Source organism: Petromyzon marinus, chromosome 23 (assembly GCF_048934315.1).
Source record: "Petromyzon marinus isolate PM22_M1 ecotype Great Lakes invasive population chromosome 23, UKy_Petmar_22M1.pri1.0, whole genome shotgun sequence".
Taxonomy (NCBI): Eukaryota; Metazoa; Chordata; class Hyperoartia; order Petromyzontiformes; family Petromyzontidae; genus Petromyzon; species Petromyzon marinus.
The window spans coordinates 12,515,916-12,531,485 of record NC_133689.1 but is presented as its reverse complement, the minus strand read 5'-3'; the positions used below and the strand labels follow the sequence as shown (position 1 = coordinate 12,531,485).

General features: G+C 50.4%; 1 protein-coding gene across 3 annotated transcripts in view; it reads left to right on the top strand.

The window, feature by feature from the left end:
• The window catches only part of LOC116945283 (collagen alpha-1(XII) chain-like), a 325,203-nt gene that overhangs the window by 109,084 nt on the left and 200,549 nt on the right, over positions 1 to 15,570 (top strand). For all 3 annotated transcript variants that reach the window (XM_032959676.2, XM_032959677.2, XM_032959678.2), the window contains exons 17-18: positions 5,824 to 6,108; positions 12,221 to 12,490. In XM_032959676.2, the coding sequence (XP_032815567.2) occupies positions 5,824 to 6,108; positions 12,221 to 12,490 (555 nt within the window). The remainder of the gene's footprint in view (positions 1 to 5,823; positions 6,109 to 12,220; positions 12,491 to 15,570) is intronic.

The window sequence follows — 15,570 nt, the reverse complement described above, 5'->3', positions numbered from 1 at the left end:
GCAGCGCCGTTATCTGGATGAATTCCCGTGGAGCCAAGACTAACATCATTCAGAGGGCCTGGGTCTCCCCTAGGTCAACTCCGCCTTATATATGTACATGATGTAATGTTAAAGCCCATGATTAAATCACCCGGAATGCGCCTCATTTCATTAGAGCTCGGACGCTAAGCGGCGTTTAGTCTGGATAGCGCTTGAATGGGCAATCACCACACGCAGGACACACAGGTGCAGTAGGCATTGTGGGCAGTAGAGGGAAGTGAAAGAAACTCCATCGTTGTTCTACACTCTGCCCACCTTCACCAACCTGCCCTGACCAACGCGGTGAAGTATGGTCAAATATCCCTCATTGCCCGCGGGGGTGTTGGGAGCCCACCATCCAGCGGTGGATTGATACAAACGGGCCGTGCATGTACACGTGATGTGATAGCCTGAGTACTGGGCAGCTGAAGGTGGTGGCTACACCAACGACTTGTGGACCGTGCTGGCTTTAATTAGCGCCCATTAACAGCACCCGCTCCAACCGCGAGTAAGGCCAAACAGGGGACCTTTGTGTGTGATTATGTGTGGGTGTGTGGGGTACGGTGGCGCAGCGGTTAACGAAACCCGACGGCCCGATCTCAATTCCCACCCGCGGGTAACGCGGGTGACGAATTTATGAACCGGTCCTAGGCCTGGGCTTCCGTTAGATCATACTCAGCCTAAAAATAAGCGGCTGGTTACCGTTCGTGTGCACGAGTACTATGGAGACACAGGCAGCCAGGTGCTGTGTTTGACGAAGCTGACGGCGCTCTTCGAGCGCCGATAGAAGAGTAACAGCGCCACAGTGGCAGGCGACATCTTGACGGAGCGGGCGCGCGAGCGAGCGAGCGAGCCCGCGGCGTCGCGGGTTTAAATGAAGCTGTGACAGCTGCAGAGAGGGTGCGGTGAAGGATTAAGAGAGCGGTGGCGAGGCCCTTACCCATCTGTCCGGGAGGCGCGGTGATTCGGCGGTGCCGGCACAACACAGCCATGCGACTCCATCACGAGCATGTGATGAGCGGTGCCGATTAGCTCTCCAATGTGTTTCCAGGTTGTGCTGCGCGTTGTTCGACACAATGTCCGACTTGTCACTCCACGTGCCCAGGAGCTTCTTCATGAACTACCTGAAAACACGTCAGAGGGCTATGCAGTACGTTCACTGAAACTACACAGCAGTAATCTGCAGTAATCTGCAAGTATAGCAAAGCTGTGTTGAAAACAGGCAGAGGATTGGCTTCATATTTCCATGATAACTATCATTCTTGTTTTAACCAGAAAAGCCTTAGGACGTTTTAAAAGAGGATCCTGATTAAGATGTTTGGCTAATTTATTGTCCATTAAGTGTTTTGTGTGGGAGGAAGGCAGAGCAGCAACACTTCAAGTTTCAAGTTTTCAAGTTTCATTTATTAGGTATAGCCCTGTGAACCATGCGGCTCTTAAGTCGGGTGCAACCGCAACAGACAAAATTTGAACACAGAAATATCTTAAAGCGACAACGGACATCACTCACAACCCCACACTCATCGGTTAGCAGTCTACTTGGTGTACTTTTTTCCCGTAGATCTCTGCAGGTGAGTGTTTTCATGCACACGACTTTGCCTGTGAGATCCTACAACCGTGCCTCTGAGGCATGTCTGGATCACGGGCGGGACTTGGGTTGTCGCCCGTATCTGGTGTTCCAGGATCGCCCAGCAAGGCAGCTTGCTTGCCGCCCTAGGAAATCTGATGCTAAAAGTCCCGGGTTTAGTCAGCTGCGTCGTAAAGCGCCACTTTGAGTGTTGTAGTTCTCCCCTCTTCGGTGGGCCTCCTCACAGTGGTGGAGGCAGCCGGCGCCCCGCATCCCCGCCACGGTCGTCCTTGTCACAGAGCTGCTGAGCTTGATGGGCCTTACTAGCTAAACGAGAGCCTGGGTCTCCAAGTCTCAGTCTGCGTCGGGCACCTTCAGCTTCATACCCACCACAACCTCCTCAAGGCCTCCAGCAGCACGTGCCAAGGCCAGCTTGCAGGATTTGCATAGTGGAAAAATGTGTAGAGAGGCCCATGCTGCACTGCCTATTAAAGCAAGCATTGGTTCAAGCAAGACTGACTCTGCTAACGAGACACTGAATATTGAAACCGATCCAGAGTTTTGATTGTGCTAAACCAATGCTGCTGAAACTATGCACTCCCATAACGCCGTGTGACTGATGGGATTTATAAAAAAAAATCCTTACATTGTATACGATGGAGGTACACACGATGGGAAAGGAGGCGTATCCGTCTGCTTGTTTTATTCCTTACACTCTCGGCAACGGTGCCAGTGTTGCGCATTAAACTCAAGGGGAGACACATTTGACTAAAATCCCCCAAAATAGGACACTCCTGAACAAAAAAACGAGATTCAGTGAGGATTGCTTTTGTAAAAAACATATTATTTTAAAATTTATACGGTGGCGTTTTATTACAATTCAAAAGCCACCGGGGAGCTATACACATTTATGGGTGCTTGGTGCGGCTGGCGGGCGGGCCAGCGGGAGCGTGATCGTGCGGGAGTGTGGGCGTGTCTTGGCACGCAGGGGCCGTGGCACCGGCCGGGGTTCGGCGCGTTCCGAGAGTCCTTGATGAACAAATTAGGAGACAGGTCACCGCTAACAGCGGAGCCGCTTCCTATTTTTCCACATTTCATCACGAGAACAGAATCCATCAGAGCTGCCTTTGAGCTGTGTCGGCTTTGACAGTCACGCGTTGCGTCAACCGATTTATGGTTCGCTCTGTATCACCAAGCGGCAAGAAAAAATGCACGAGAGAAAAAAAAAACACGACGGGTGAAATGAAAAAGTAAAAAATGTTTCCATGAGCCCTGCCTAGTTGGCGTGGGGCCCTGGTTTTTGACAGGTTTTTTCCGCGTGGCTTCTGGGGTGAGGGGGATACACGGAGAGTCGCCCTGCAGCCAGCTCAGGTGGCTGATGGCGGCGACGAGCGCACGATCCTCCGCTCCTCCGCACCTCGGCCTTCCGTAGCCTCATTGTGAGAAACACCACGAGGAGGAGGTGCTTATTCTCGATATCTCACCTGCAGTAGGGGACTGCGGCCCTTTGGAAGGATTAAAAGAGTGAAAGCTCCAAGACAAATTAGAATAAATGTGGATTTTATCGAAGAAGTGGGACCCAGCGGTCAAAATCCTCCGCACCTCGGCCTTCCGTAGCCTCATTGTGAGAAACACCACGAGGAGGAGGTGCTTATTCTCGATATCTCACCTGCAGTAGGGGACTGCGGCCCTTTGGAAGGATTAAAAGAGTGAAAGCTCCAAGACAAATTAGAATAAATGTGGATTTTATCGAAGAAGTGGGACCCAGCGGTCAAAATCACATTAGTTGACATATTTAGAGTAAATGTTTATGGCGGAATGACATGTTTGAATGAAATAATGATCCCTCATTCATTACTCTGAAGAACAAACCCATGGGTCTCCTATCGTGTGTACACATTATTCATGAACGTTATAACTGAATAATGGATGCTTTAAAAGCCAACCAACTACATGAGTAAACTGGTTTCCATTTTTTTATTTTTTCCAACCACATGACGATAAATCGAGAAATAAGCCAAAGGAATGCGAAATGCCACTGTGCTGAGCATTTGCGGACGAAAGAAAGTTGGTTTCATATTCTTGGTTATATTTTTTCTATTTACGTGACTTTACCGAAAGAACCAAGAATATTAATTCCTGCAGTCACGAAAGTTCATTCACTCGAGCACTCACAAACCGCGGTCCGAATATAAATAAATATAGACATTATGTTAAACCACGTGTGCAGATGGAGCCACGGAGATTGGTGGAGAGTTACAAAGCACAAATTTGGAAGAGCAGTCGGGCGAGGACACGCATATTCAGCACAGCAAACCTCGGATTATAATTATTGACGATTGTGTTGCATAAATCCGTGCATACTTAAGTGGAAGGATACAAACATGGCCTAATGATGAATCTGGACAAGTTAAAGGTCACGCGCAACACGTTCGCAAAGAAAAACAATTTAATTGGAGGGACAGTATGACCAGAAAATGCGTTGGGGTTCATATACCGAGGGGAATTGTGAAGGTAGATTGGGATGAAAATCATGATAGGGAGAGGCAAACGAGTGTAGTGCTTTTGGAAAACTGATTATGAAAAGTAATGTATCGGTTTGCATCGAGAAATTTGCCATTCAGTGCATTCTGCCCGCGACACCGGACGCATCAGAAACGTGGGCAGAGTAAATTGGTAGTTGATAAGTGTGCAGAGGAGCATGCGGAGATCCATGCTCGGATTTATATCGAGTGAGATATGAAGAGCAACGCATGGATCAGAGAACAAACACGAATTAGAGACATCGTATTGTCTGTCCATGGTAAATACGAGGGCTAGGGGAGGACATGTCGTTAGCAGGGACGTTGGCTGATGGGCGAGGCTGGTGACGGAATGAGGACGACCACCATGGAGAGAGAGTGATGAGGCCAGCTCGTGCGAAGGAGCGAGATGGATTGTGTATTCACAGCACTATGGGGGACGACGTTGGCATGGGGAGGCCTTCATCAAACCGTGGATAGATAATGGCTGACGACGATGATGATAATCATGTGCGTGCTGCACAGCTGCTCCAACCGCTGTGTGTTCTCCAGTAACCGGCACCCCGATGTTGTGTGTGCTTCTGTATGGAGCCGTGAGCTGGCCTCTGACAGTTAAAAGAAAATCATGGTCAAGGAGTTGTGGTTTTTCTTTCGGCCATTTTTGAGAACCCCATGGGCGGTCAGAAGATCAGGCATCACCATTATCTAGAAGCTTCACGCGGAGAGAGGTAGAGAGAGAGGTGGCTCTAGGAAGAGCGGTCAGAGCCAAGATCGGTTTATTCTTGGGACTTGCGGCATGTATGTATGTTGAACTTATTTCGCACCGTACATAGCCAACCGTGCTAATTGGAGGTGTGTGACATGCGGAGGTTTCACTGGAGGCTCAGAGACGATTACAGTCGAAGGTTAAATGGGGTCGAGGTTAAATGGGGTTGATGTTAAACTGTGTGGAGGTTAAACTGTGTGGAGGTTAAACAGGGTCGAGGTTTCCAGAGAAAAGGGCAGTCAGAAGACACGCGAACGTGGGTGACCGATTTGATGTGCATCCAGCTGCAGCGATGGGCTGAGTGGAGTGTGTCCAGAGAGAGCTATTTAGCTCAATGGGCCCTCGCCAGCGTAAACACAAATCACGTAAACAAAGAGGCTGTCTGAGCCTCCATTCCTCCAGATGATGCGGCGGCGGCGGGGTGGGGGGCAGAGTGGGGGTAATTTGTAATCACCCGCTCGCTGCATACGTACTGCTCGTCCTGGTGTGTGCTCCACAATGAATGCCACTCCAATGTCGTGAGCGTGTGGCTCGCTGCGTGTGTGCTCCTCATCCCCGTGCGTGCTCTGCAATTGACTACCACTCCAGTGTGGTGAGTGTGCGTGCGTGCTCTGCAATTGACTACCACTCCAGTGTGGTGAGTGTGCGTGTGTGCTCTGCAATTGACTACCACTCCAGTGTGGTGAGTGTGCGTGCGTGCTCTGCAATTGACTACCACTCCAGTGTGGTGAGTGTGCGTGCGTGCTCTGCAATTGACTACCACTCCAGTGTGGTGAGTGTGCGTGCGTGCTCTGCAATTGACTAACACTCCAGTGTGGTGAGTGTGCGTGCGTGCGTGCTCTACAATTGACTACCACTCCAGTGTGGTGAGTGTGCGTGTGTGCCCTGTCTGCGATTAATCACCGGCTTGCTTCCTCGTTGTGCCCGTGCCTGCTGCCACTGTCTCTCAGTGACCGGCACGCCTCGCGAGCTGCTCCTCTCGGACGTGAAGACGCGCAGCATGCTCGCCACGTGGACGGCGGCGCCGGGCCGCGTGCTCCACTACCGCGTGCTGGCCCAGCCGCCGGGCGGCCCGGCGGGGGAGCCGGCGCCCAAAGAGCTGAAGGTGTCCGGCGACACGACGCGCGCCCTCCTCTCCGAGCTGCTGCCCGACACCGCCTACAGCGTCGCGGTCACCCCCGTGTACCGCTCGGGGAGCGGGGAAGCGGCGCGGGCGCAAGAGACCACCAAGGAAGGTGCGTGGCCGTGGCCGATCGGTTCGCTCTCTCTCTTTTCGTGCTCGTCGTGTACGGAGAGGACGACGCCTGCACGGGACTCCCGGAGGCCTGTAGCAGCAGCGACTGTTGATGACTTACATCTACTGATGAGTACTAATGAGGAGGAATCCGGTGTATGGGTGTGTCTTTGTTTCACTGCTGCCTGCTGTTGGGATTAGCCACATTTTGTCAACACTTTTGAGTCGGTGGTTCTAAACAACAAGGCCAAATTTTCAGTTCTTTGTGGATAGGGCTCGCCTTTGTGTGTGTCTGTTGTTAAATCTCTTTGTTTTCCAACGTGCACTAATGTTCCTATTGGGATGGATTTTTCTCGTCATTTACGGATATGGTTTGACGAGTGGCTGTAGAATTCTTATTGTACCCTTCAGTTAGTGCACCCGTAATATTCCACTGTTCACGTCTCTCTCCCCTCGTGTTCCTTCGTGTCCCTGCGTGCCTCCGTCTTTTCCCTGTTTATGGCTCTCTCCGCGTCTCTCTGTATTAATTCCTCGGTCAATATTTTCTATCTCCAATTGCGCAAAATAAGAACATCAGGAATGTTATTTTGGGCGAGGAACACGGGACCCATGGATAAAAGAACTGTGGGTCAGAGAACTTTCCAGATTGGCTCAGAGAGTGGCCAACGTACATAAATTCCGCTGTGTTTTGTTAAGGTAGCGTTGCCGAGTAGAGGCCGCTCATTCATTCCGTCCTCCGTAGGCTCCCGTGCAATAATATCCTGACGGCGAGACGGACAGCGCTACACAAAGCCCCATTTGGATTGAGAGCAGCTGCGACTTGTGCACTTGTGGAAAACAACGGCAGCGATTGAATTCAACGTTAAATGCACACAGGAAGAGGACTCGCGCGAGGAGCCGCGCGGTAGAGGCCGAGTGTCGGGACGTGCAGTGCGAATGGGAAACCACTGGACATCTGTGGGGGAAAAAAGCTTTGTAGCTCATCGGATTCCTCCATTTTAAAAACATATTCTGATAACTCGGCAGAAGACAGGCCTCCCCCACCCCCTGTCTGTCTCTCCACGTCAAAAACATAGTTTTTTTTTATTTTAGCGGCATAGGTTCAACGCAAGCAAAAAACACCGGTTTCGACTTTCAGCGTCTCATCAGCAGAGTCAGGCTTGCTTGAACTAATGCTAGTGACCTGCCCAAAAAGCATTCGTCTCCTCTGTTAGATGTGGGTCCTAGTTCAATGCAAAACTATAAAGTACGTAACACAAAGTAATCATTCGTGTAGTTATGGAGAATATTACTAACAAATTAGTTGTAAGAGCTCATGCGTCAGGGGAATGAGATTCGAGGGCAATGCAAATGGCGCTTGTTCAGCGGCAGTGACTGGATGGGTTTGTCACCGGGGTGCGGACTGCAGTGAGGTCCTTGGTGTCTCGTCACCGTGACTCCCCAAGGAGCTATAGTGTCTCTATGCAGTGCAATCTGCATATAATCACGCCTTATAAAAGCACAGCTGCGATATAAGCAACACGTGCTTACATTGCACTTGCGGGGGTAAGGCAAGACACAGCTGGGCTTCCTCCCAGGGGGTGTGCTTATATCCAGCTACACATCTGCAGCCGAGCATGCAGATCTGAGATCGGTCTTTTTAGCCGTCTCCGGACGCGTCGATGATCTGCAGAAGGTGTGTCATCCCCATACGCGAGGGACCACCGACAATGTCCAGGTTCTACTGCACTGGATCTCATCAGTTTGCCAGACCTCGGTGGCGACGTTGGTGCCATGCAGAGCTGCGAAAACATTCCAGCGGAAATGGCTGCAACCGTGTTTGACATTCATGCTTGTTAGGCTGGTCGTACCCATCATACAACATTCCATAGGCACCTGGAATTTCATTCACCGGCATTTTTCTCGAGACTCTGCGGTCGGCAATCCGGACCATGGGCAGTGGATGTGCAGTCGTGTTTGTCTCGCCTGGGGAGCGGTGGTGCAGCGGTTAGCGCGCTGCTTTACAAACCCGGCGACCCGAGTTCGATTCCCGCTCACGGCCAACACCGGTGACGATTATCTGAACCGGTGCTGGGCCTTCCCTAGGTCGACTCAGCCTCAAATGAGTACCTGCTGCGGTGTGTAAACATCGCCACTGGGGAAACAAAGGCGGTCGGGCGTGGTGCTGGCCACCCACCCCCTCGTGTGCCGTGCTGACCTTCATAGGTGCTTGCTAACAACACTCGCCCCAACAGTCTGTTTAGGCTATACGGGGGATCTTTGTCTTTGTCTCGCCTGGCACGCACAGGGTCTGATGTATCTGGTTGTTAAACGAGCGTGATCATAACGTCCCCAAAGAGAGGGCGAGTGAGAGATCGTTACTCAGAGGCTCGGGTGGCTGAGGTTTCCAAGCTGTTAGTGCACTGGGGACTCGGCAACGGGCATGCAAACGGCAGTAGACTGGCAAATATTTGCTTATGATTCAGAGATAAAATACGTGAATTACTTCGCATTAAATTACCAATTCAACACAATCTAATTATAAATCCTTTGACCTGTCTATTTGGTTTTACTTTACGAAGCACTTGGGGGTCGAATTGTCAGCAATACATTAATTCGGTTTGTTTATGTTCGTAACAAATAATGAATGAGACTTAGGAACAGAGTGAGAGAATGAACAGATGCCCAAGGGAGCCGAAAGTTAAGAGCCACGCATTGAGTATCCCCTTCCCCAGCACCAGCGGTGGAACGCTCCGACGGGAACAGCACTCGCTAAATGAAGGCAGCCGTCCCGGACCCTCGCAGAGGAGGCCGTGCTCCCGCACATTGGCAAGGGCTGCATCTAGACTTCCAAATGCAACGAATGTTAGCACAAGAGAAAACAGCGTCCTCCAGTGAACGTAGTTTTATTTCCTATCGGTAACCCCCATCGATCTGTGGAATTCCAAAGCTTATCACCTGGCGCGTAGGTTCTTTTCTAGATTTAAAGCTTTCGTGACTGCAAGGATCCACACTCTTTGGTTCTATTCGGTAAAGTCACGTAGGTAAAAAATAAAACAACAAAAATCACGACGTTTCGACCACAACACAAGTGGCCACTTGTGTCGTGGTCGAAACGTCGTGATTTTTGTTGTTTTATTTTGTGGATCCTTGCAGTCACGAAAGCGCTTGCGCTGCTCAGCTCGCCAATGTGCCGCGTGTTGTTCGGCTGTAAGTCGCACGACGTTTCAGTCCGCCTACTGGAGCTTGTTGAGGAACGAAACGAGCTCCCAGCGTGTGGCGCGAAACGTCGGACATCATGCCGGATGGTACGCGGTGCAGCATGAAAACACATTGGAGAGCCAATGGCGTGGTGTCAGCAAGTGGTGAAGATGGGGTCAGCTTTTTCATATGTCACCTCGAGCACATGTTAACGGACGCAGACTTAAGAATGGATGTGGTCTACAAGCTGAGATCAGCTTCTTCTGCTCAGAGGTCCTAAAATAGGATGGGCAAAAAAAATGCAACACAAATATTAACCAAATAAAATAGTGCTAATCGGTTTCCCTGAACAATGTGACAGCAAAGCTTTTCAAATGCGTCCTAGGAAGATGAAATAGAGAACAGAAAACGGCTTATGATGAGAACGTAAAGATTAAATCGTTTGACGGGTGCTGATCACGTCGTCATCATGATCATTTATCTAATGTCCTAAAGATGAAATCAGGACGAAAACATGTTGAATAAAAACACAAATCAGTTTACTCAGAGAACATCCTCATTGGTAGAATGTCGTAAGATGAACAAGAGTATCTGCGTATCTGAAACGGCAACTGGCCATGGGGGTCATGGCTAAAAGAAATGAAACGTGGAAAATCCAGAGCAATATCATAATAGAAAAATCAATCTCCATCGTGAATGGCAGAACGCACATGTTACTCGCAAGGAAAACACGCAGCTGATGCAAACTGCGAGTCCCGACATCTGGATTATAAACAACACTACTACCGCCGAAGGGGACCACTGACGATCCGAAACCCGAGTGGCGCACTCTGCACGTGGCCACGGCAGCCGCCACCGCTCTCTGCTCGTTAACGATCACCAGACCGGCGTCGCGCGAGTGCCTTGGCCAAAAAAAAGAAAACCCGCAATTTATTTGCACGATAATCTTAAGTGACTGCCGAAACGCGCGTGCGTCGTCATGGTCCGCAGGCCGGGCACGGGGCCACGCGCCCACAGCTGCCGCGGCACCGCTTAGGCGCACCCAGCGCCGTCTCTAGCCAAGGCAGCTGGGTGGTGGGTTTGTGCTTTTCCCTGAGCCCGTGGATGGGGGATCTCGGGCCAGGATATCACTGCGGGGACCGAGGCACGAACGTTGCCTCGGCAAGCGTCCCGCAGAAGGTACCGGTATCAGGGCGCTGGCCGGCTCTGTTGCAGTCGGATGTCTAGCCACGGCTCCGCCAGTTTTGCTTCCCACCGATGGGACGACTTTGGCGGCTACGTCATTGGGATTCCGTGAATCATCACATTAGTCAGTAAAACGCGGCTGGCATTGAGATATATACAGTTGGAACATTCCTGGTGATAGTTTACTTAATTTAGAGTGTTTAATTGAGAGTAATACTTTTGTCACAGTAAATCAAGATTCAGTGTTAGCCGCAGATTGCGCGCGGTCTATCGGACATCAACGCAAACCAGTTTATCCGTTTGTATATCCTGCTGCCTTTGATGGGTCTGGCCATCCGTATTTGCGGCAGTCAGTCCATCCATTCACACATGGCTGCTGCATATGCGCAGCCACTTGAGAAAGATGAGAGCATCGATCGTCAGGCTGCACAGACCATGAGTGTGTTTGGGTGATGTTTAGGGCCGTTAGTTGCTGGAATGGGCTCAAGCTGCTCAAATGCGGCGTCATGTCTTAGTGTTGCACTCTATTAACCTGGACAGCCTCTTGTAAAACAAGCGGCTCCATAAATTCTGCCTTAAGCCGGAGATGGCCTTTGGCTGCGGAACGCAGACTCCGTGGTGAGACGTCTGCGCCGTGCGTCTCACTCGAACTCTCATAGGCACGCCGGCTATAGCCGACGTGGCTTGCAAGCGATAGGAATACGTCATGCCCAGCTGATGACAAGCACCAGGAGAGCGAAGCTTCTGCCACTTAATGTTAAATGGGATGATGAGAAAATAAAATAAGAATCGCAACAACTTACAGCCCTTAATCAAACCACACTGCTGGTTGAAAGCTTCCCCACGTCGCATTTGTCATGGGGGTTGATTGACCATACTTCACCACGCTGGTCGGTGCCATGCTACGGTACGAGATCGGGGGGAACCTGCACTATCCACACGGGTTTTTGCCTCGAGGGCTAGCGGAGGGTGAGGGGGTCAGCGATGCTGAGGTTCCGAGGGCAGAAGGCGGCTGTGTTTCAATATACGCCTCGACGTCACGGCTGGGCAAACCTTAATTTCAGATATGGCCCAGATTGAGGCCGTGACTTTTCCCACTTGTCCTGCAATGCAAGCGTCTTGGCTGCGCTAATTAGGTAATGGAGGGGGGAAAGTTATCAAGCTGGAATTGCTTTGTTTCTAATTTTAGCACGCTCAGACATAAGTGGGTTACTGGTGCTTTGAGTGCCAGATTTGTACCAGCAAGGCGCCATGTGTTTCAGCAGAAATAAAAATTGACTCGACCTGACTTGTTGGAGTTTAATGTTCAGCTCACTGCACTCAGACAAGGTCGCCAGTTCAGTTCAATCTCCTGGCATCGCAGTTGAAATCTCCCCACCACGCCTATACACCGAGCAGTATAGACTGGTCGATGGGCAGGTAACTTGGCAAGTCATTACCAGCGTGTAAAATAAGGTCAGTTACCCCCCAGAGAGGCTCTCTCGAGCTCCCCGTTGCGGAGGCCATTTTACCGGCAGTGACGTGAGCGAGCTATTGCAGGGAAGAACCATTACCTGACTGAAGTGACTGAGACGCGGTGATTCATGCGTGACTCCACCAAAGGTATCTGAAAGTCCAATTCCCTGCAGTCCACCGCAGTCCAGCGCAGTCAACGCCAGTCCAGCGCAGTCCAGCGCAGTCCATTGCACGCGTGCTCCGCTCTCGTGCGAAACTAACGACGCGGCGGTGTGCGCGCAACGCTCTCGCAGAACTGGGCCCGCCGCACGGCCTGCGCACAAACGCCAGCGAGACTGGCGTGGCGGTGCGATGGCAGGCGGCGCCGGGGCGCGTCACCTCGTACCGGGTGTCCTACCGCTCGCTGCTGTCGGAGGCGGACGCCGGCGAGAGGCTGCTGGACGGAGGGGCGCGCTCCACGCAGCTCACGGGGCTGCAGCCCGACACCACGTACGAGCTGTCCGTGAGCGGCGTCTACGCCAGCGGGGAGGGACCCTCCGTCACGGGCAAGGACACCACCCTGGGTACGTGTGTCTCGCAGTGCCGCTCGGAATGTGGATTTCACTTTTTCCACCGGCGCGTGTTCGAGGTGTGCCAGCGCAGGGCCCTCGCGGAACGGGGGGGGGGGGGGTTTGTTTACACCGGCTACTCGCTGAGCTATTCCAGAAACGAATCATGATATGACACTCACTTCGCAAAATATCCGAATATGCCTTCTTGCGCTTCAGTCGGTGTGCGGGTGAGGTATGTTCATGTTATTTATGTTGATCATATGAATGATTACTTGTATTATATGAATAATTCATTCTTAATGTTGTTCATTATAATTTTGTAATTATTAAATAGTTGTAATTATCATCGGATACAATCAGCCACTTGTAATATTTACAGGAACTTTATGAAGCCAAATGTCAAAACTCGCTTATTTACTCTAAGTTACGACTAATTTTATCCTAAATCGCACTTACAACTCTTGAGCGGTGCCATAAGTAATTCTATACCATAGTCCCTTATTTGTGGAAGGCCTCGTGAGGTCTGCCAGGCTCAGCTTGTCTGTCTGCCAGTGGAGTCGGTGGACTTATTTCTACGCATGGTAATAAGTTTAGTTTTGTGCTGGGTGATTAAATTTACTTTTGACTTAAAATGTAATATTGTTCCAACCTGTTTAGCATGGAGGCTTTCACCTATCAAAATTATCCATAATAGAGGTTTTTGGTTAGATCGTGTAAATATAAATGTGTCGTTAAACCGCCATCACCCAAAAGCCAATTAGTAAAGTACTCGAATTGTAAATGTTGTGAGTTTACTCCCCAACACACGGATGTGCTGAACTAGTAATGAATTGGCACGTTTTTTTACATGACAAACTTTACTAATTGGTTGTGTCGGGTGGTGACGGGTTTCACGACGCGTTTATATTTACGCGCTCTGACCCAAGAACCTCGATTATGGATTGTTCCAACCTTCTAATTATACGAACAGAACCATTGAGACGTCAACGTAAATGATGGTAGCAATGGTATAATGGTTGTCGCGATGACATGTTCATGTTGGTCAATCCATAGATGATATGTTCATTGACACCACGCTCACACACGAAACGTGAAGTCAAAAGATGTGAAGGATTCCCATTGCCAGTCGTCGCGGCACAAGCGCCGTGTGGGGCCTTTTATGGTTTATTGCTTTCAGTAGCAAGGATATCGTACGTGAAAATCTGCCAGACGTCCTGAGTTGGGTGGGACAGTCCCGGTGGTTTCAGAAAAGGCTGTCCCGGTGTGCCAAAGCTTTTTTGCGACAATCTGAATTTTCTCGTGGTTAAATTCCTCTGGCTGCATAGATGACTCGTGATGTGGACAAAGCCAGAGCAGTCGGCAGGGCCTATGAGCAATGGGCATGGCCAATGTCAGAAGAGCCAGGTGTGGCCATGTACGTAGATGTGGGAGCGTAGAGGTAGAGTACAACAATAGATGTTGCTGCACTGCCCTCAACGTGGCCCCGCAGCAGTCTATACCATCCGTTATGCATGGTGGTCGCCCATCGAAGCGCTATCCAGGTTCCACCCACCCTGCTTAGGTTCCCAGATCTGATGAGGCCGGGAGTGCCCGGGTGCAGAGCTGAACTTAGAATGTCGTGCGGTATTCTCTGTGCTGCAACTTTGGCTCTTTACCAGTTTCCTGTTGAGGAGCAAGACCATGACATAGCCCCATTGTGTCGGAGGCAGGGGGGGGGCTGGAGGGAACTGAACCCCCTTTGTTCAACCCCCCTCCTAAATTCTTAGCATGAACATTTGTTTAACGTTGGTTTAACATTAACTGTGTCGTGCCCCCACCACCGAGAGCGCGTCTGTACGTCCCACCGCTAAGCCAAGGTCACTCTGTAGGGTTTACGGCGTGTTGAGAAAAATGTCAGTGTTGCTTGTAATTTGGCAACCTAATCTTGACAAACCCCAACACTCCAGATGTTCTTCTCGGCAGCGCCTTGATGAGGACAGCCTTTAAGAGCCACCCACTACCCTCGCGTTGGCCCGACGATTTGTCAACAGTGTAGCCTCTCCCAGAGTGACGTCAAACTTTGACCTGATGGAGATAGAAATGGTGGGTAATGCATTTGTTGTTAAAATCATAGATGAATCGTAGATAAATCATTGCTAAATCTGTTTCTGGTAAACTAACTCCTCCAGCATGCTAATCAGACCCATGCTGTGGGCACTGGCCGGGCGTGTGTCATTACGTAACTATCTGCCGCGATGTGGTCACTGTGCACAAGAACATTTTCTTTAAATTTTTTAACGACACGCAAGAAAGCCCCACAACGCCCGTGCGTTTATGTTGCGTTGGCTGAATAATAGTCGACGGCATCAGGGGGCTCGTGTCCAGCATGTGGTTGCCGCTACCTCGCGGAGATTTTTATTCGCTTGCGGTTACGTCTGGAGCAGCTGCAGCTCGGCGTAACGGGAGCGCCGCAGTAACTCGGATGCCGTGTTTGTTTCCAAGCGAGTGTGGGATCTCTGCGGCTGCCAGTGGAGATGTTCCAGGCGTAGGGGAAGGTGCTCTCCGCCTTGGCTCAGCCATCGGGTGATGGCGGTCTGGTGCTGCTTTGTCCCGTTAAAGCTGTGGTTGGCCCCATCACCATCTCTAAACGTGTGAAGTATTGAGTGGACTGTCACGCGGTGGACGTCACTGTCAGTGACAGAGTAGGTGCTGCTTTGTCCCGTTGAAGCTGTGGTTGGCCCCATCACCATCTCTAAACGTGTAAAGTATTGAGTGGACTGTCACGTGGTGGACGTCACTGTCAGTGACAGAGTAGGTAGAAAAGTGCTCCCCTCCTACTGTACAGTGAGGGAAAAAAGTATTTGATCCCCTGCTGATTTTGTACGTTTGCCCACTGACGAAGAAATGATCAGGCTATAATTTTAATGGTAGGTTTATTTGAACAGTGAGAGACAATAACAACAACAAAATCCAGAAAAACGCATGTCAAAAATGTTATAAATCTAATCTCAGCTCGTTATCTGTATAAAAGACACCTGGGAGCCAGAAATCTTTCTGATTGAGAGGGGGTAAAATACTTATTTCCCTCATTTTAAAGGCAAATCAATTTATAA